This window comes from Podarcis liolepis, assembly GCF_965112155.1.
Source record: "Podarcis liolepis genome assembly, chromosome: 8".
Classification (NCBI taxonomy): domain Eukaryota; kingdom Metazoa; phylum Chordata; class Lepidosauria; order Squamata; family Lacertidae; genus Podarcis; species Podarcis liolepis.
The window spans coordinates 85,524,948-85,546,178 of record NC_139560.1 but is presented as its reverse complement, the minus strand read 5'-3'; the positions used below and the strand labels follow the sequence as shown (position 1 = coordinate 85,546,178).

At 43.1% G+C, this 21,231-nt stretch overlaps 1 protein-coding gene across 1 annotated transcript; it reads right to left on the bottom strand.

Annotated features, from left to right (window-relative positions):
* Positions 1-821: 821 nt before the first annotated feature.
* On the bottom strand, positions 822-20,575 carry LOC310713742 (histidine--tRNA ligase, cytoplasmic-like). The gene is made up of 13 exons (XM_083518220.1): positions 20,371-20,575; positions 19,497-19,586; positions 13,678-13,797; positions 13,038-13,133; positions 12,508-12,633; positions 11,141-11,248; positions 10,236-10,334; positions 7,727-7,820; positions 6,972-7,099; positions 6,646-6,882; positions 5,253-5,369; positions 3,409-3,555; positions 822-1,254 (listed from the first exon to the last, which is right to left on the bottom strand). The coding sequence occupies exons 1-13, from the start codon at positions 20,446-20,448 to the stop codon at positions 1,195-1,197; spliced, it is 1,500 nt and encodes a 499-aa protein (XP_083374346.1). The 5' UTR covers positions 20,449-20,575; the 3' UTR covers positions 822-1,194.
* Positions 20,576-21,231: the final 656 nt, after the last annotated feature.

The following is a 21,231-nucleotide window of genomic DNA, read 5'->3' as shown; positions in this document are numbered from 1 at the left end:
GCTCCCCGCCCATAGACAGTAATACAGAAATTCAACAGGTGACTATTTCCTAGGGAGAAAAATTTCATCAATGTCTCACACTTCCCTGTGGTGCAGCTTGCCACCATTGTTGTGCTAACGAGAGAGAGAACTCCTTTGAAGGAGGGACTCATTCAGTATGCAATCCACTATGTGTGAAAGACACCTTCACCCAGTACTTAAGGATTAAGGAGAACAGGAGGCAGAGATAAGCCTGACAATCTGTGAAAACTCCTGGAATATTTGCAGGCAAGATTGTCCACACCCGAGTAAAGCCCCATTATTGTTAATTGAAATACCTGTGAATCACTCACAAAGGCTTCACCAACTGCACTATTCTGCCCAGTCCACACCAGCACCCCCCTTTAAATATATCATGGTAAAGATTGCAAGGGTTGCTGTTGCTTACTTTTAACTGCACCAGTCTGGGGCTCACCTTAAAGGCAAGCAATTTTCATACAAGTTTGGCTGGGCACAGGCCCCCTGCTTGGCAGGGGGTTGGACTCAATGGCCCTTGTGATCTCTTCCAACTCTATGATTCTATGCTCACTCTTTTGAAAGCTTTGGCTACTCTGTTGTTATTTTGTTTAGGGAGAAGTAAACAGTTCCTGTGAGTAATAATAGGGCTATCAGGTCTGCTCCTGAGGCAACACCTGGCCAAAGCTAAAACCAATTACTTGACATGCAGAGGATTGGTAAAACAGCACCCCTGCTGTGAAATGTACTTAATTTGAGAAATGCAATGGTGGCTGAGCATCATGTTTGTGTAGCTGAAAGGGAAAACATGAACACAGCAGAAAGCATGGGGTTGTAATAAGCTTTATTAATATAATGCTGATAGATGAAGTCAGAATAGGGAGAGTGAATAGACCAGAATGCTGAAAGGGTCATGCACTCTCCCTGTGTAAACACCAAGATGCTCACAGAGCAGATGGCGTTCCCTAGAAAACAACTCAAAGGTTCTTTTGAATTATTTTATAGGAGCAACTTTTAAAATAAAATAAAATAGTGTCCTGTCACTCCTCAAATCCAGTGAAAAGAAGCTTCATGGTAAAATAAATACAGCTTTGAGGACCGCCCCCCCCCCCACGTCCAAGAATGTATTATGAGCAAAACGGGCATTATGTTTTGAAAAGGGTCTCAGCAAATCTCCCCAAGGGAATCCAGTGAAAACCTCTAGGGAAGACACGTTCGTCTCTTGATTTCCTCAATAATTCCTTCTCTGCGAACATTCACCTACAAAGCAGAAACATGAGTAAGCTACAAAACACTTGTCTCTCACTCCCTACCCCAGTGCACTCGCCCCTCAACAACCTACTGAAATATCTCCCAACACAATGGCTTAGTTTGCACAATATAGTAAGCCCAGCTATGTCTTACTGGGGCCATGCAACTGTGTGGGCTCCCAGAAGAGAGCTTGCAGAGCCACTTTGCTGCACCTCAACCCTTTGCTATGCGAAGCTTTGGCTTAGCCTGTCATCGTGGTTAAGCTGTCTCTCTGCTCCCTAATCACCAACTATACCCAAGAACAAGCCAAGAGTGTGACTTCCTTTGACATGTGAATCAGGCCAGTGTATTCTGTGTTATAATAAACCACCCCTCTAGCTACCTTTTGCTCTATTAAATTGAATTTGCAATTTTTCTATCCCTTTAAAGTTGCAGATTGCTTGCAACTTGACAGCAGAAGGTTTATCAAGTCCTCAGCTGGATCCCTCATTTGCCATAATATTTGACACTATTCAAGTCTATATGCGCCTTGAATGACTGCTTTTACGTTGCTTTTTCTTGGATGTCACAGAATGAGGGGTGTGTGTGTTAAGGCAGAGCCTAGCAAGATAAGATTTGTGGTTTTGCAACTGTGTGAGAGAGAAATCCTAGACAGAGGAGGGGGGGGGGGAGGTGGAAATCTGCCCTCCAAACAAAGTTGAAGAAAGTTTTGTTGCCTTTTCTTTTTCCCTCTCCTCCATGTCTCAGAGATCAATTAAAAGCAATGAAAGATCAGACCTCCTCACCCTTTCCTTTTTTGGAAACAAAAGGTTTTGCCATGCTTAAACAATTTAAATGGCAAGTTCACAAGATAAGCCAAATTAGTCGTATTTCCTTGCTCTGTAGCTAAGAACTATTACTCCTCAAATGGAACACACACTCCACTTTCAGTACTGCAGTATTTCAAGTGCATGATTCACCTTGTCCTGCCCTATGAAACAGTCACTGGCAACATCACCAGTACAGGTGCAAGGAAAGCAGGATGGAAAAGTGGTCAGACAGACGTATTTGTGCATTTGGATGAAGTTAGTTGTGAGATGAAGCAAGAATGCATACATTTAATATATACTTTAAGTGTATAATATCTAGGTTCCCATATAGTTTGTATTCTCGAACTGTTAAGCAGTTCCCTTGGCTTTCTGTTACCCAACATAGCTGCTGTGGCTGGCCAAACAAGAGCAGGAAAGAAAAACAAACATTTGAATTATTGGTTCCAGTAGCACCTTAAAGACCAACTAAGTTAGTTCTTGGTATGAGCTTTTGTGTGCATGCACACTTCTTCAGATACACATCATGTATCATCATGTGTATCTGAAGAAGTGTGCATGCACACGAAAGCTCATACCAAGAACTAACTTAGTTGGTCTTTAAGGTGCTACTGGAAGGAATTTTTTTATTTTGACTATGGCAGACCAACACGGCTACCTATCTGTAACTTGAATTATTGGGTTAGCAAGGAATGTATTGCTGTCTCCAAAATATCTGTGGAACTGACCTGAAAAACAAGTTGTAATTGCTTAAATTAGAATAAAGTGTGATGTACCTCATTCAATACAGAGGAGCCAGTAAGAGCTCCTTTATCCTTGGATTAGATAATTCACACCTTATTCTAGACTTCTCTAATCTTACGACTTCTTATCTCCTGCCTTTGAAAGACTTAACTGAATAGCATCAGTGAGCCTGAGTCGTAGCAAACAACAAGAACACTAAATGTGACCCCAGGGCAGACCTGATAACACTTGAGAACCAGTGTGACACAGTTGTTCTAATGCTGGACTAGATTGAAATCTCTGCTCCAGCCATATAGCTCAATGGGTGATAACTGGCCAGGCACTGTCTCTCAGTTGAACTTATCTCACAGGATTGTTGAGAAGATAAAATGAAGTGGGGAGAATGATGTATACTGCTTTGAGCTACTTGTAGAAACATATAATATAAATGTAATAAATACATTTATGTTTGTGCAGATGTAGTTTTATGTTGTGTGCAGAGCCCTTCTGGCTAATAAGACAAAGGAATTCAATTTTTTATGAAATTACTCCTGCTTTTAGCTGGACATTAGTTATAGTTCTACCCTCAGAGACTTTCTCTTTGCAAAAACCTAAGATGAAGAGCCACGAGTACCTCTTCTCTAGTAGCTACATCTCGCAGTTTGACCACTCCATCGTTTAGCTCTTGCTCTCCCAGGATGGCAACAAGAGGGATTCCCGTCTCCTCACAGTACTGCAACTGGTTCAATAGTTTGGGGTTCTTCTTATAAAGCACCTCTGCCTAAAAAGCAGAGAAAAAAAGTTAGTAGGCCAAGACAGAGTAACCTCCACTGTTCTTTGCAAGTAGGTTTCAAACCGTGGTGTTGGGGGACCATTTAGAAAGCTTATCCAGGTTTTCTCAATGAAAAGAACACTGATTGTACATAGGCTTATCTAAAAAGAGGCTATTCATCATTCCCATCCCTCCCCAGCAATCTGGAAATGTATGCCTAGTGTGTTTCCTAGGGCAAACTGTTAGCCCACATGAAATTCAGTACAGTGGTGCCTCTCAAGACGAAAATAATTCGTTCCGCGAGTCTTTTCGTCTTGCGATGTTTTTCGTCTTGCGAAGCACGGTCCGTCGCAACTGCGCCTCTTCAAGTGGCTTTAAAAAAAAGCGCAAGACGTTTTTGTCTTGCGAAGAAAGCCCATAGGGAAATTTGTCTAGCGAAGCAACGCAAAACCGAAAAACCCTTTCGTCTAGCGAGTTTTTCGTCTTGCGAGGCATTCGTCTTGCGGGGCACCACTGTAGACTTGACCAATGACCCGTGTGAACCAATCAAACATACCCAGAAACTTCAACACATTGGCTTTCCATGGCAGTTTTAGGGGGTTCTTGGTAGGAGTAATGATGCAAATAATATTTCCTGATGATAGAAAGATTGAAGCCTGTTGTGCTCTACACTTCCTACTGGCAGATGCCTCTAAATGCCAGGAATATATTGAAATCAACACCTAAATTCCCTTATTGCAGAACATAATGATCCTTATAATGCAAACTTAATTCAGACTATACAAAGTCCAAGTCATCGCCACTGCATGTTTCACTTAAGGCTGCAGATCTAGCAGGATTTTACATTTTTTAAAAAAATGAAGGGTATATAATATAAATTCATCTAACTATTTTAGGATGAAGTATTAGGCTATTTAATTAACTACAGGGTAAATCACGCAGCTACATTGCCACAGCTAAGCACCTGCCCCAGGCCACACCCATCCTCAAGTGCCTTTCTCTAGGTGCCTCATCCTTTGGAAGTGCCTTGAACTGCAATATTATTTTTTGCTGCTTGAATGGAGGGTGAATTGTGCATGGGTGTAGCCGGGGGGGGGGGCAACTGCCCTCCCAGTTCAAGTAAAACAATAGAAATATTTAACTAACTGACCAATCACGTCGGTTCCCCCCCCCCCCCGCCAACAAAAATCCTAGCTATGCCCATGTGAATGTGTGTAGGAAGGTCTGGTCCCCTCACCTGTCAAACATACAGTGGTGCCTCGCAAGACGAAAAGAATCCGTTCTGTGATTCTCTTCGTCTAGCGGTTTTTTCGTCTTGCGAAGGAAGCCCATTGACGGATTAGCGGATTAGCGCTATTGGCAGCTTTTAGCGGCTTATCTGCTGATCGATCAGCTGATAAGCGGCTTAGTGGCTTAGAAAAAGGGGGGGGGAAACCCAGCAGGAACTCGCAAGACATTGTCGTCTTGCGAAGCAAGCCCATAGGAAATTCGTTTTGCGAAGCACCTCCAAAACGGAAAACTCTTTCGTCTAGCGAGTTTTCCGTCTTGCGAGGCATTCGTCTTGCGGGGCACCACTGTACCCCTATTCCTATTATTCATTCCTGCCACATGACAAAGACAGAGGAATAGAAAGAACTCCCCTTCTCCCCACCCCCAATTCTATGACCCCTATTTTGGGCCCAACCCTTTATATACTGCAGTTGCACCTTGATCCCAGAATCCCACAGCTCAGAAACAAGCTTTAGCCTCTCTTCAAGGAGTTTCTTCTGAGCAGACGCCACTAGCACCTGGGTCCCGGTTGTCCGGATCTTTTCCTCAGAAGCCTGAAGGTGGAGACAGAGGTTTGAAAAAGATACATAGAAGCACTCTAACAAGAGAATCCCAAAATTCATGTATGCCAGACGATTTCAAGTAGTTACATGAGCTTATTGCACAGTGCAATAGACTATTGAACCATTCCAAGACTACTGCAGAACTATGCTACCCTTGGTACTACAGCAGGCAAACAGGTGCTGTTGTGCATTAGAGACAGATGTGTTTATAGCAAACCTGTAGATCAGGGGTGTCCAACCCATCAACCATGATCGACAGGTTGATCCCAGGATGATCCCCGGATCCTTATCTCTGCCCCCCTCGGTCTTTCCCTGCATCGCGTTTAGTGATCGTTCCTTTGTTGTCTCCTGTAGTGCTGCGTTCGTCTGTTAGCGGCTGTGTTGTTGGTGAGCAATTTATTTTAATCCTGGACACTTACTGTTTTAAAAAAAGGTCAACAACTTTGGTCTGCCCCCCCTAAAAAAATGGGTAGATCACTGCCAGTTCCACCCCCAGGGAGTAGATCACAGTCTCTTGGGAGTCTGACGTCCAACTACTTTATTCCGAACTTAAAAATGGAAAGCGTAATGCTGGTGGTCAACAAAAGAGGTTTAAAGACTGTCTCAAGGAAAATCTAAAAAAATGTAGTATAAACACTGACAACTGGGAAACACTGGCCTGTGAGCACTCCAGTTGGAGAACAGCCTTTACCAAACATAAGAGAAAATGTTCTATTTGTACATACCGTCAAAGAACTTCAAAAAACTGGTGTGCAAGTGTAATGTATCCTCTGAACTGAATTACGTTTTTCACTTTGTATTTCCATGCAAAGTGATTTTGTGGAGAAGTTTATCCCTCTAAAGTTTTCTAGTTTGGGACTCTGTACCCTGGCATACAGAGTAACCTCTTCCACATTCTGTCTTTTCTAGAGAGTTTAAGCATACACATAACTCTATCCCCATTCCATTGAGACACTGATACAAATCTCATTTAGCCCCCACTCCCTTAAATACTTGTGTAAAGAAACTATGGGGTCAGCTTGGTATGTCTACAACTATGTTGTTCAGCTAAGTTCCAGTTCCTCCAATAATGGATATATTCCTCAACATTTTGGATGAGCAGGTACTCACATGACCTTTAGTTGATGTAAAAAGTCTCTCGAAATATACAGTGTACTTAAAAGCTCTTGAGAGTCACATGGCCACAGACTCCAAAACTGACAGAGCTTGTAGTTGTTTGTTGTGAGCTAACCAAACCTTGAGAAAGGGAAAAGCAAGCAGTCCTTACCGCCACTTTTTGTTCCATGATGGAGAAGATCCGTTCAATGCCAACGCTGAATCCAACACAAGGCACTTTCCGCCCCTTGGGGTCAAACATCCCTACTAGGCCATCATAGCGGCCACCTCCAGCTATGCTGCCCACACTAACAGACTCATCTGTTTGGTCACTTTGCTGGAGAACAGCCTCACAGATTACACCAGTGTAGTAATCCAAGCCACGAGCCAGGCTCAGGTCAAAGGAAACCTGCAAAACAGAATCATAACCTCCTTAGCGGTCAGAAACACACAGGTGATTAGATAGACCAGGACTAGAATTGCACTGCCCTCACTCACTTGCTCCAAAATGCCGAAAATAGTTAAGTACTCAAACAGCAGCTTCATTTCTTCAAGGCCTTCCCTAGCCAGCTTGTTCTGTGACAGCTTTGGATCTTGGAGCAACTGCTCAATCAGACTCAGCCCACCTGCAGAAGTGATACATGCGGTACGTATTATCCTCTGCAAAATATGCATCAGGACTGACAGAAAACCATCTCCTGCCAACCCAGCTCAACAGTTCTTTCTTCACTTCTCTCATCTGATGCAGTTGTATCTGTTTTAATATGGCGATACTTAGGTTAATAGAATTTTGGACACTTGAAAGTTAAACCCAGACTCCTTTCCCCACCAGTTAAGTGCTTTAGCCTCAATTGCCAGGACTCTCCAGAGGGGGTGAGGAGGCTGACCACCCCTCTGGTATTTCAGACTATGTGCCAAGTCAGACATGATGACCTTACAGGAAAATACAATGACCCGTGTGCTTTTGCTTCCAGACTTTGGATTGTGCTTCTCTTTTGATCAGTATGGAGATATACTTCCCTTCTCCCTGCAATGTGTCCACAGAAATACAAGAGAATAAACAGCATCATTTCCTGTTCTCTGTCCCTCCCCCACTCAGTCATGTATGCATTGGTGCTAACACAACATCCCTTTCTGTGTCACAGAGATTAAACACTATCTTGAACAGCAGCTAGATGGATTGCATGAGCATGAGATCCCAAGCCCACATGCCTCAGAATAAGAATGACAAAGCTTTCCTTTTTCATACTCACCCCTAAGCTGAACATATTCACCAATATGATCTGCAATCTCTGGCGAGAGACCCTTCTCTCCAACCATCTCACTTCTCACATCATCCCAAGCCATCTGTGTACAGAATTAGAGTTATATGGTCTCTTAATGTTTAAACAAGTCATTTATCCAGTTTTTTTAACCACTTATAAGAGCCTTATAAGAAGCATTTTCCTTGTCTCATTTCTACAGTGGTGCCTCGCAAGACAAAAAGAATCCGTTTCTGTGATTCTCTTCGTCTAGCGGTTTTTTCGTCTTGCGAAGCAAGCCCATTGAAGGATTAGCGGATTAGTGCTATTAGCGGCTTTTAGCGGCTTATCTGCTGATCGGATCAGCTGATAAGCGGCTTAGAAAAGGGGGGGGGAGAAAAAAACCCCAGCAGGAACTCGCAAGACATTGTCGTCTTGCGAAGCAAGCCCATAGGAAATTCGTTTTGCGAAGCACCTCCAAAACGGAAAACTCTTTTGTCTAGCGAGTTTTCAGTCTTGCGATGCATTCGTCTTGCGGGGCACCACTGTATTCTGATTCCATGGGACTTCTCTCTATATTTCAAACCCCTATTGACTACAAATGAGAAAATCATCTCCAGAACATTCTACACAGTCCCTGAAGGGTGGTGTGCAATATAAAAGCAACAGCATTACTGCAGAAAAAGTGCCTCATTTGATGGGAGATACACATAAGACATGTTCAGGCATTTGCTATAGTGACTATAGGGCCAGGAGTACATATACAAGCTCTGCCTCGAAACATGCACTCCCCTCCCCTGCCCAGTCCCTGACCTTCCTTATGTTGCACAGGGAAGGTGTGCCTAGAGCTTCTACTTGCAATCAGGGATCCTGATATAGCAAGATCCTTCGTCACACAAAACTGTTGAGAGCAGGGCTTCCCTGCTCCTACCCACACTTAATTTTGCATTAATTTGAAAAAAAGGAGCAGGGAAAGCAAAATATTGTTGTGGTGCAAATTAACTAGACACCTGGGATTTGTGATACATGTACTGGAACCTATCCTTTCCACAGGAAACAATTCAAAAATGAAATAATGTTAGCATTCTGCCTTGGCTTTATTAAGTGTGTACTATTGCATGCTCCGGCAGGAAGGTAAACGGCGCTTCTGTGTGCTGCTCTGGTTCGCCAGAAGCGGCTTAGTCATGCTGGCCACATGACCCGGAAGCTGTACGCCGGCTCCCTCGGCCAATAAAGCGAGATGAGCGCCGCAACCCCAGAGTCGGTCATGACTGGACCTAATGGTCAGGGGTCCCTTTACCTTTTTATTGCATGTGGAACTCTGTGTGCTAACCTGGGTCTGCCATATTTGAATGACAGCCCTTTGAAGAGGTAAACAGTGTGATGTGGCAATCCAAGCATTTCAATAGGACAAAAACAGATCCACAAACTGAGCAGTTAAGCTAAGAAGTCAAGGTAATCATTACTCATTACTCCCAGCATGTGGGATCTTAAGAAGACAGAAAGAGTAACTTTAAACTGCGGACGTCTCAAGTTGTCATGAAATACTAGACTAATGTTAATGGAGCAATTAAAAGAGTAATTATAGAATGAGTGTTGATCTGAAAACTTTATTATACCAAGATATAAACAGTAGCTATTGCAAAATATTAGTCTGCAAGATATGAGCACTGATAAGCACCTTATTTCTGAGGGTTAAAAAACAAAAACCCTCAAGGTCAGCCTAATGGGAAATTGTCCACTGATCCCAGTTGCAGGATTGTGCCAAAAAAAAGAAGCAAATAAAAAGTACCTCACTACCACTATGGCTCATGATTATGCATTTAGTTATGTAATATTGAATGTTATCTGTAAACTGTTCTATCCTGTTTCCTCTTTTCGTTTAAACGAATTCACAAAACAAGAACTTATACGCTGATTACTAATGAACCATGTGCTGTAGATATCACTGCAAACGTATTATGCTATTTTTGTGATATACAAATGGCATGAGAAGGCTTGGTCTATTTATTAGTAGATATTAGTAATATTCCTATGATCCTTGCTTATAAAACCCAATAAATCCCCCCCCAAAGTTTTTCAAAAAACAAAAGCTCCACCTCCTGCATATGTGTCAACTTCTTCCGGACTTGACAGTTTCTCTGCCACTCATAAATAGCAATCCAGTATCAGTTTCATTCTCAAGGAGCAGGGTTTCAGAAAAGGGGTGAGGGGTAATATTCAATGCTGTACCCACAAGGAAAGTTCTTAGGAAGCCTTGAAGACCCTCTTTTCTCTGATTATCATAAGCGTTGGCTTCCTAGACCCAGCCAGCAGCCCCCAACACACTGTAGTTCTGAGGGAGGACCAAAAACGTCTTCTGGTAGCCTTAGGTGCCCAACTTTTTCTTACTTTCTTTCTTTTTATCATACACTTTGATATTTTCTCTATGGTCACACCATGGGAAATGCAGTGGGATGTCAATGTCTTTCCATGTTTACCAAACACTTGAGCCACGGTAAAAACATCCTGATGTCCTTACCTTGTCTAGCTTGTCCACAGCAGAGCAGATGGACCGGAATTTGCTCTCTGGAACTCCACATACTGCAAACATCCCATCAAGGATACGACGGTCGTTGACCTGCAGGGAAATTGAATTTTTTTTTTCCCAAGTAGCAACTCATGGTTCATGCTTCTGCATGTTATTACCTCTGAGGGGCAGGGGAAAGATGAGGCCGTTGGATGGGCAGCTGCTTTGGCTCACTTTCCTCCCTCAAGAAAGCTAAGTATTATTTTTTTTGGGGGGGGGGAAGGTCCCTGAAATACTGTAACTGAAAACCAATAGGAGTTGGTATTGAAGAACTGAAACTGAAATCAATAGGAGATACATGTGCACATGTATCTTGTGGAAACATTATCTCACTCGTGGCAGAACTGAACACAGCCCTCCTCTTTCTTTCTACAGTATGGAGAAGACACCAGCATTGAGTTAGTTAGTAACAACCTAACTCTGAAATGGGCCTTTTCTGCAGTGGCTCCGTGCTTGCGGGATGTTCTCCCCAGGAAAGCTCATTACGTATCTTTAGGCACCAGGCAAAAACATTCCTCTTCTCCCATGCCTTTGGCTAATTAAACAATCTATGGCCTATCAACAGTCTATCTATAGTCTATCAAGGTATATATACAATGTAAGTGATTTATGTTTACTAGGACAATTCTGGTAAGGGACCTGCAAATACAAATAAGGAAAAAGCAGCAAAAGCTGGGGAAATAAATTATTTCTAATCAAATTTGAGGAAGCACAATGAAAATATACTGAAAAATTAAGACAAAACCAACTGTGTTTCTCATTTTATGTTCACAGCAAAGGACAAGTTTAAATAAATAGAATAGTATTTTGTGTACATTCTGGATAAAACTGCTCTAGATTTCTAGACTTGTTCTCACCTTGATAACAAATGCTCCTATTTGTAGGGCACTCAGGATCTCATGAATAATCTTCAGGCACTCCGCATCAGGAATCATGGGGTCATACTGGCCAGCAATGTCAAAATCCTGGGGCACAAATTGCAGATGTGAAAATCCTTAAAGCAGAAAGCATCCACCTGAGTGACAGACACACAGGTTGCGCGATACATAGTTCACATCTTCCCCAAGTCTTGACAGCACAGCAAGGCAGTTAAGTCGTTTAAACCAATTTTAACATTGTATATTTATATTCTTGTAACCTGCCTTGGAACTCTATGGTGAAGGGCAGGTAAGAAATGTAAAAAATAATAGCAGCATGGATTGTCAGTCATTTGCGATTTGGAACAAGGCACACATTCAAGTATCTTTAATCATATCAAGATACCCACAAATATAAAAAGGTGCCAAAGATAGTTAAAAAATGTTGAGGCAAATCAAGGCTGAGAAAGCATAGTGAATATATGCAGACAAATTAAGACAAAATGTCAGTTAACTGCACTTTGGTGGCAGCCGGTAAACAAGCATGTAGGCACAGAAGTATCATTTATACAGCACCATTTATGAACCTACAAAGCAGCCTATCAACAGAAAGGAGATAAAAGCCCAGTTCAGACATTGTGCCCGAACAGAGTACTACAACACGGGGTGAGGGGCTTGCTTGTTTGGCTCTGCTTGCTCCATCCCTAACTTCCTCCCACTGAGTCCACTTAAAAGTGTTCTCCAGGTTTCCTGCTGTGAGGTTTCATGGCTGAATGCACTCAAAAACAAAAGAACTGGAATCCGTAGAACTCCAATAAACTCTAGAATAAAGGAAATCTGGAGAGGAAACCACAGACTGTGCTACAGGGAGTTTTCCACCTTCTCCCTCCAGGCAGTGATCTTTCCCTTATTTCTGTAAGGCAGCCCTTCCCTCCATTCCTGAAGCAGCTGATTGTCAGTGGACAGCCTAGCCACTATAGTGACTACATCTTTTTAGGCAGCTGTTCCAGGTCCTCCTATAGTTCGTCAGTCAAAATCAAAACAATTACTTGTGTGTCCCACTACCTTTAAGGTATTTTCACCAGGCTTTCACTGAATCAATGGAAGTGTTCCTGTAGAAAAAGGCCAGGGGGGTTGAGGATAACTACAAAACACTCTGGGTGTTACATTACTGTATTTTAAGTTCTGGAAGCAATTCAGGCATGAGAAAGACGTGACAGCCAACTACAGGGGGAAATGGGAAAGGCACCAGCTGACTGGGAGAAGGAAGTAGAGCAAAAATGTTATATGCAGAATGAGAAGGGAGGAACGAGCAGGAAACCAGTTAAGAGCCATATACACTTTAAGGCCATCCTACAGATACTCACACACTGGTAGAACTCTCTGTATCGGCCTTTTGTCATGGCTGGGTTGTCCCGCCTGTAGACCTTAGCAATATGGTAACGTTTAATATTGGTAATTTTGTTCATAGCCAGAAAACGAGCAAATGGAACCTGAGAAGAAAAGGCTAAGGAAAACATCTAAAATCCTAAAGTATATAATTCAACCTATACTACTGGATGCATTTGATCTAGTGGGTTGAAATCAGTTGAAGAAATGACTTGGCATCTGCTAGATGACATCAGGAGGCAAAAAGAACAAGATGTGTAAATGAATAGAAGCAATGGTGTACATTCACTTTTGAAAAGATTATACTTCTTTAAATGAGGCACACCATTTAAAAAAATATATGCAAATACTCCTAAAAATTGAGAGCAACAATGGTTCCTGTGATTCAGCATCAACTGTGACCTCCTCTTCCAAAAGTTTCTGAATCTACTTAGAGTAAGTGCAGATGTTCCTCGTCTGCTGAAGAGCAGTTTTCTGCCCAAGCTAGGAGCATGGGATTAAAGGATACAGTTAAATCATAGCGAAGAGATAGGAGCTCTCCCCCCTGATCTTTCAGATCATAGATCAGCTTGGAATCTTCTCCATACTTGCCTGTCAAAGTTTCCTAAAAGGTAAGGGACGGGAGAGGGAGGTAGAAAAAATAAAATAAATCAAAGGCAAGTAAAGAGTTATGGTAAGCAATAGGTTTTTTATAGGGCAAAACAAATGCATATTCAGGCAAATTTGCTCTTATAAAGCCGTAAGGTGCGTGGGGAGGGACCTTAATAAAATCTATATTCTTTCCACCCAACTTTTCTTCTTCCCTATGAAAGTGCCCCTTACAAAATGTATATAACAAAAACCAACACAATAATAAACTAAATAAACGTAAAACTGACACTGCAATCCTATACATACCTAGTCAGAAGTCTCACTAAGTTCAGTGTGACATTCCTGAGCAGGTGTAGGACTGCAGCCTAAGTGTAGGAAGTAATTCCACAGAAAGGAAATTCAGTGTGACACTGGCTCTTTAAAACATTTCTTTATTCCCCCTTCTGTATTATTATGTTTTAGAACTTGAAATATATGTCTGACTTCTGGACTAACGTTTGACACTTCTACCAGTACCTTTCCTCAGTTGCCCTATTCCCCCTGCTGCCCCCTCTCACCTTTAGTTCAAATACTGGAGTATCTATTGTCTCAGCTCCATGGCGTTTGAAGCAATCGATGATGACACTGAAGACTCTGTCTCTGATTGCCATCTGCTTGGGACTGTAATCCCTGGTACCCTGAAAGTCCAGAACAGAAGACAAGTTGATGGACTTCTCTTCCATTGAACACATGCTATGTTCAGGCAAAGTGAACAGAGAAGGTAGGCAAAGTGGTGCACTATTTTCAGCACTCAGTAATGGGAAGAAATTCCATGACAACTCTTCCAGAACATGGTGCTGGAGGATCTTACCTGGGCAGAAAGGCAAAAAAAAATGTGGTTTAAGAAAAGGTTTTAAAGTTATGACTTTGCCCTAGGACTCCCCACCCCAAAACAGGGTCATCTAACACCAATGGTCCTAAGGGGAGGATCCTCATGAATATTATATTTTTATTTTCCTAATAAGCTGCCTTGCTTTTTGTCCCCCTGACAAGGCAGCCAAAATCTAAACAGATATCAGTCAGAAGGAAGAAGTCTGTTACTTTGTTCTAGGGTGGAAGACCTACATGTGGAGGTCTATTCCTGATAAGAATGCAAATAAGCAATTCGACATGCTTGTAAGCCACCTTGTATATATATTGAAAAAGTTGAGATGCTTAATCAAACTATAAAATCAACACTAAAGCAGGTTAGATAAAACCATAGATAAAACCAGCAAAGCTTTAAAACAACTATAAAAATAGTCTGCTAACTGTTTTTCTCCAGTCTGCATTGGGGTTTTAGCAATTCAGCGATTGTTTTAAAATGTCATTGTTTTTATTTTAATAATTTAGAATCTTAAAATCTTATACTGTTACATGTTACAGCAGAGGTTGCAATCTGTTTCGTGAGAATAAATAACTAAACAGTTATCAAAGGCAAAGGAACTATGCCAAACTTTGGAATTCAAAGTGGGATTCAGCAAAGTTTTCAAGCTTCAAAGCCTAACAAGCCAACTAAGGTAGGAAACAAATTAACAAGGAAAACTAGCTCTTACCTTTACTACATGCTACATGAATTTTTATATTGAGCTGGGGTTTAAATGTGGCTGCTTGTGATCATATCCAGATCCAGATCTTACCAACCCAGTTCTGACCTAGCAATTGCCATACTGTACTAGCCTGTTACAACCAAAACAAGGAAGAGGCTTGTGGCACAGTAGGCAGGGATAGACAAGCTTCAGGCCTGATGTACCAACTTTTTAAAAACTAGAACCTTAAGTTCCACCAACCAAAAACAAAATGATGGCTCTGAACACTTAGAACGAAGGGCCAGGATGTCTCTGAGCTAGTCTAGTGTGCGCCTACACACAATCATGCTGAACTTCAGTCTTTTTTTCAGAACCCAGTGTGTAAAAACAGTATTTATGAAGCAGCGTGTTATTTGTGGAAGAGCATCCTCTAGTGGCTGCAAGATTTTATAACAGCTGTGTTTGAGATACAGTAAATGGAAAATGGAGAGTAGGAATTTCTGTAAAGCGTTTTTTTTGCCAGTGGAGAGTAGAACATATTGGAAAGGATTAATTCATCTTCTGGTAGGCAGGGGCCAAAGTTTATAAAAACTATGGTAGTGGCCAGCTAGAACAGGAGGAAACCTTCCTCCCAGGTGGTAGCCATAACTTTTTAAAAGTAACCAATTTCAAGAAAGAACAATACTGTATATAAGGAAAAGGAAACCTCTTGACTGGAACACTCAAGAAACGAATGTAACAAAGCAGTACCCACCAGAAGGTGGGAGGAGAACCCTGTGACAGAACCTGCTGGGGCAACCTCCTGCCAAAGGATGTTTCTGCAGAGATGAACTAGTCTACCTTAGAATGTCTGATGAACATGGCTGGATGGGATCAGGCTGCCTCTGATTTACGCAGATAAATTTATGCAGTGTGGCAGTCATCTATAGCAGTGTTTTTCAACCACTGTTCCGCGGCACACTAGTGTGCCGCGAGATGTTGCCTGGTGTGCTGTGGGCAAAATTGAAAAATCGAAAGATTAAAAAAATAAAATTCAAATTTTCACCCACTAGGCGGGCGCCGGACTGTGTCCTGGGTATGGGGGGGTTGGGGTTTTTGACCCCACCCTCGGCCAGCAGGGGCGCCGATTGGCGCTCCTCAGGGGGACACACTCCACTTTTCTGATGTCCGGGCTGTGATTGGTCCAGACTCCAGCCTGGACCTATCACAGTAGGACATCATCTTCTGACTTCCTTCCCGCCCGAGCACAGTGTGCGCAGCAGCGGAGAGAAGAAGACGTCGCGACTCGAGTCACCAGGAGGACCGGAGAAGTTGTCATTTTATTTCTCTTCAGTCTCCACTGAATGCCTTGACTGGGTTAGGGACCCTTATAGCTCAGCAGGAGGAACTAACTGAACTGAGACAAAATCGTGGTTTCAAGCTAAGATTTGCTGATCTACCTTTGGACAGTTTTTGGTTGGATACTGCCAAGGAGTTCCCCCTTCTGGCAAACAAAGCTATTTTGACATTGCTCCCATTTTCCACTACATATCTGTGTGAGATGAGCTTTTCAAGCATGATTGCTATAAAAACTAAATACAGAGAGAGACTGAGAGCTGTTGACGAAGAGCTACGTGTGTGTCTTTCTTCGATTCCAGCCAGAATATCAGCTTTGTGTTCAGCCAAACAGGCCCAGGTTGCGCACTGAATAAAGTATTTTATAATTTTTCATATTTCTGTTTACTTACTATTTCATAATAAAGTAATTATAAAATACTTTCTTTGTGTTTATTTGATTCCTATTCAAGAGAATTACTTTATATATAGTCAATATAGGCACAGTTAAATTTTTTAACATTTTCTAATGGTGGTGTGCCTCGTGATTTTTTTCATGAAACAAGTGTGCCTTTGCCCAAAAAAGGTTGAAAAACACTGATCTATAGAACTGCTGTGGTCACTGCCCCCTCAGAGAGATGTCGGTGGGCAGAATCTGGGATCTGGCATGATAAAGCTGTGCAATAACTACCTCTGGAGGGGATGGCATGACTTGGTATGGAAAAACCCTGTCTCTCAGTGTACTCCATTCAACCTCCTAACATGGAGCTGGAACCCATCCAGATTTGAGGGGAGAATAAAAAAAAGCCAACAGTAAATCCAAAGAAACAAGTTCAATGTCTTCTAGATTAGTTGGTAACACCCTTTCCTCAAAGTCTTTGTGCTGTTCAAGTGCAGCGTTTATCAAAATGAGAATGGTGGTTCCTGTTCCAAAACATATTGGAAAAACAGGATGTTGGGGAACTGCGAAACAGTTAAGACAAAGCCTTAAAAACTTATCCTTTGAAAAGTGGAAAAATGAAAACATACTAGCAGCTCAGATTATAACGTGAAATGTAACTTTTTCAAAAATGCAAGATGTTTTTTAAAAGGCTAGGTAAATAAATAAATAAGTCTTCCACATGCCACCAAAAATCCACAAAAAATGGAAGCTGAGGTGTCGATGTAACAAGGCCCTCTTCCAAGCAGCCATCTGGTTCACTTTTCTTGATAGGAACACATGGAATACAGCTTCAGAAAAGGATCTGAAGGATCAGGGAGGTATATATGAAAGGCAATCCTTCAGGTAGTCTAGTCCCAAGATGATAAAATCAAAACAGGGCACAGAATTGGAAGCAGACTGGGAGCCGGTGCATCTGATAAAGCACTAGCATAATATCATGAAAATGTCCTGTCCCAGTTATCTTGCAGTCCTGTTTAGGACCAGCAACAGTTCCCCAACCATAATTAAGGGCAGTACCACAAACAATGCATTTTAACAGTCTAATGAGAAGGTTGCTATCTCCACTCAGGCATGGTTGCAGCAGGTATAACAGCTGAAGTGGATGGAATTTGTCTAATGATTGTGCTGGATCAATAAACACCCAGATTGTGAACATGATCCTTTAGGACAGGAATGGGCAACCTGTGGCCTTCCAAATGTTGCTGGACTCCACAACTCCCATCTGCCCCAATCTGCATGGCCTACAATGATGGGAGTTGTAGTACAAGAACATCAGGAGAGCCATAGTTCCATATCTTTGCTTAAACAGATATATACCTGGAAGAAGGCCGGTGCAGATTTTCTTCAAAGCCAACACATCCCAGTTTTCTATTTCAACCAGGGGCGAAACTAGACTTTATTTCATCCAGGTCAAAGACCGAGTTGGCATCTCCCACCCGCATTTCCGTACACCCACCCACACAGGATGGGAGCCTCAATGGTGCCCTTCTGGAGGCTTCACCTGGGGCAAGAACCCGGATAGCCCCCCGTCCCATAAGCCACAGCACTGATTCCAACAACGTATGGTCTTTGAAGATAAAGTGGCCACTCAGTACTACATGAAAGTTAGGATCCTACTGTTTGGTAAGAACTGCACAAGCAGGAAGATTACAACAAAGTCCCCTTGCACTGGTGCAATGCAGCTAATTACTATGCTAAACCTCTGAACTCATTTAGAATTTGGAGAAGCAGTGCAAAGTATTTGTTATATGCAGCTAAAGTAGCCCAGCTGCACTGGGAAAGGGCGGAATTGGGTAGGAAAGTTATTTTGGTGAGAGAGGGAGAAATGACCAGATTAGTCAGTGTCCTAGTCGTTATTCCTGGATCAGGTCTGCATCTTGCACCAGCACAGCAAAGCACAGCACAGTGAAACATGAATGGGATAGCATTGCCAGCAGCAAATCACAGCACCCTTGACATATAAGTTGCAGCAGGAGATGCACTTCAGTCATCAGGTCACTGTTCCAAATTAATGTAACCACAGGGTTAAAAGCTGTCATTGGCAAGTTAATCAACTATACAGTAATTAGTCTATCCCTAAACTGGACTGCAAATTACTTATTTTTATTTGAAAGAAGCATGCACTAGTGGAATGGAACTTAATCCTCCTCTCTTCTGTAGCCCCTCACCCGGTCCTCAAAATCACCTCTGGGAGGTTGGTGGACTCTCTGGAGAAGATTTTGGGAGGGCATGGGGCAGAGAGGAGGAAATGGAAGTGCCAGTGAGCTCTACTGGCACTGCTTTGGATGCAATCCATAGTGGAAAGCTTGATGTGGAAATCAACCCAATGTGCAACACCTGCAAAAAGGGCAAATTTCATGTTAGGAATGATTGGAAAGGGATTGGAAATAAGCCTGCCAATATCAGAATACTGTTGTATGAATCTACAGTAAGATCACATTTGGAATATTGTGTACAGTTCTGGTTACCTGAACTCAAATAGTAAAGATGGAAAAGATGGAAAAGACTGAGAAAAGGTCAGCTAAAGCTATAACACCTTGTAGGGACATTTATGGAGCATCGGGTCTGAGTCCTTTCATATTTCCTATATTGCTGGAGGCTTCAAAGAAAACTGATCCCAGTTTGAGTATATAGGACTCCACAGTGAGGGGTGCAGCCTGAGGAAGGAGGGCAGCTTGGGATGTATAAAAAAGGCCAGATACAAGAGGACTGAAATACTGCATTTAATTCACAGAATTTAGGTTCTGCGCCCCTGCTATGTACATTTACCACACAACAAGACCCACAGAAGAGAGTGGGGCTCACTTCTGAATACACACCTAGAATTTGCAGGGGTAGGAGCAACAAATAAACCCCCTATAGTTTCACTGAGAGAAAGAAATGTTAGATTCCAGGAGGACATGACTTGAGCCATCAGAATGGAAATCACAAGACAGTCTTCCTAAACCCTCGTAAGCTTTCATTTGCATAAAAAGTGTGCACACTTGAGAAAATAAGAGTACTGCACATGAAGGAATTCTGCTCTGCCATGCACTGGTGCTTATCACAGTACTGGTGGGGCTAAAAGGTTTACCTTTGGTGTCTTGAGGACAAACTTAGGTCTGTCTTCTTCAGGACATATTTTTGCCTTCATGTCCAGCAGCTTTGCCACCTGCTCTGCAATCTGAAAGGTAACATTTTTTTAATCAATTCAAGTTACACAGCTTTTATCTAATTCATATTTATACAATAGCTTTACTTAAGTAAGCTTGGTAATGGTTAATACTCTAACCCTGATACCATCCTCAATCCATTAAAACTCACTAATAACGGCAAATCCTGCTGTGGGTGAAGCCTCCTATGCTCATTTTACGAAATACAAATCTTTCAGCACAAGATGGATTTAAAACAGTTTGGATCCATTTACAAATTGCTTATTTTAATTGATGTGTGTTAGAACTCACTTGTTAGAGAGAGAGAGAGGAAGGAGAAAGGAAAACTGAAAAAACTCTCCTTCCTTGGAGGTTTTTAAGCATCTGTCACGGATGCCCCTGCAATGCAGGGGGTTGGACTAGATGACACCTGGGGGATCCCTTCCCACTCTAAAATTCTGTGATAAATTAGGTCTATTAATTCTGACATGTCCAGTCTGAGACCTTGTCAGGGGGAAACATAGAATAATAATAATAATAAGGTCCCCGTTTCCTAATTACGTATACAGTAGGTGTATATATTTTATCCTGTAGAGATCCATCTTTTTCGCCCCCGATAACGACTTGCGCGTAAACCTCTGGGTCGCTTCTTCCAGGCTGTTAGCGCCTCGGAGGCCTCCCCGCCCGCGTCCCAAATGACAGGGCCAGGCAAGGAAGGAGGCGGCGGCGGCGGCCGCTCTTCCCCGCAGCCTCTGCCGGGGCGCCGCCCGCCCACCTTCGGCCTGAAATATGAGGGACCCCCCCGCCCCGCCTCACCTCCTCCTGGGGGGCCTTGTCCTGCTTCAGGCGCCGCACCAGGTCGGCCTGCTTCCTCAGCGACTCCTCCTCAGCCATGGCCACCGCCGCCCGCCTCGCTCAGCGGCTGAAAGGGGAAAGGGGCCGCCGGCGCCTCGGTTCCCTCTCGCTCGCTACCTCAGCGCCTCCGAGCATGCGCAGTCGCCCGTCTCGAGGCTGCGAGGTCTGCCCGCTCTTTAGGGGGCGGGGCATTCAGCCACGCGCAGGCGATGCCCGCCTCTGAGCATGCGCACTGGCTCGCGACGATGCCCCGAGAGCTGCCCGCCCTTCAGTCTTCGGCTGGCGCCCGGGAGGCTGATGCAAGACGGGCTCGGAATGGCACGAGGAGGAGAGGGGCGGGGCGGGAAATGAAAGAATGAGAGAGAGGAAGTGACGCGATAGCACATTGTTTACATGTCCCCTTCTCTGAACCCATGTGCATATATTTAGCTCCCAAGTCTGACATCAGAAATGGCTGTGTGTGTTTAAACAGGGAGGGGACATTTCAGCCTTCCAGGATACTCTGGCAATAAAAATAAATAATATTTCCTTAGAGCCTTTGGTACCCCTCTCTTCAGCCAAAAAAGGCCCCCAAAGTGGAATTACCATACAATTGATAAAAACAAGACTGTCTCTGCCTACAGGCTTTATAAAAGGTAAAGGGACCCCTGACCATTAGGTCCAGTCGCGGACAACTCTGGCGTTGTGGCACTCATCTCGCTTTATTGGCCGAGGGAGCTGGTGTACAGCTTCCGGGTCATGTGGCCAGCATGACTAAGCCGCTTCTGGCGAACCAGAGCAGTGCACGGAAATGCTGTTTCCCTTCCCGCCGGAGCGGTACCT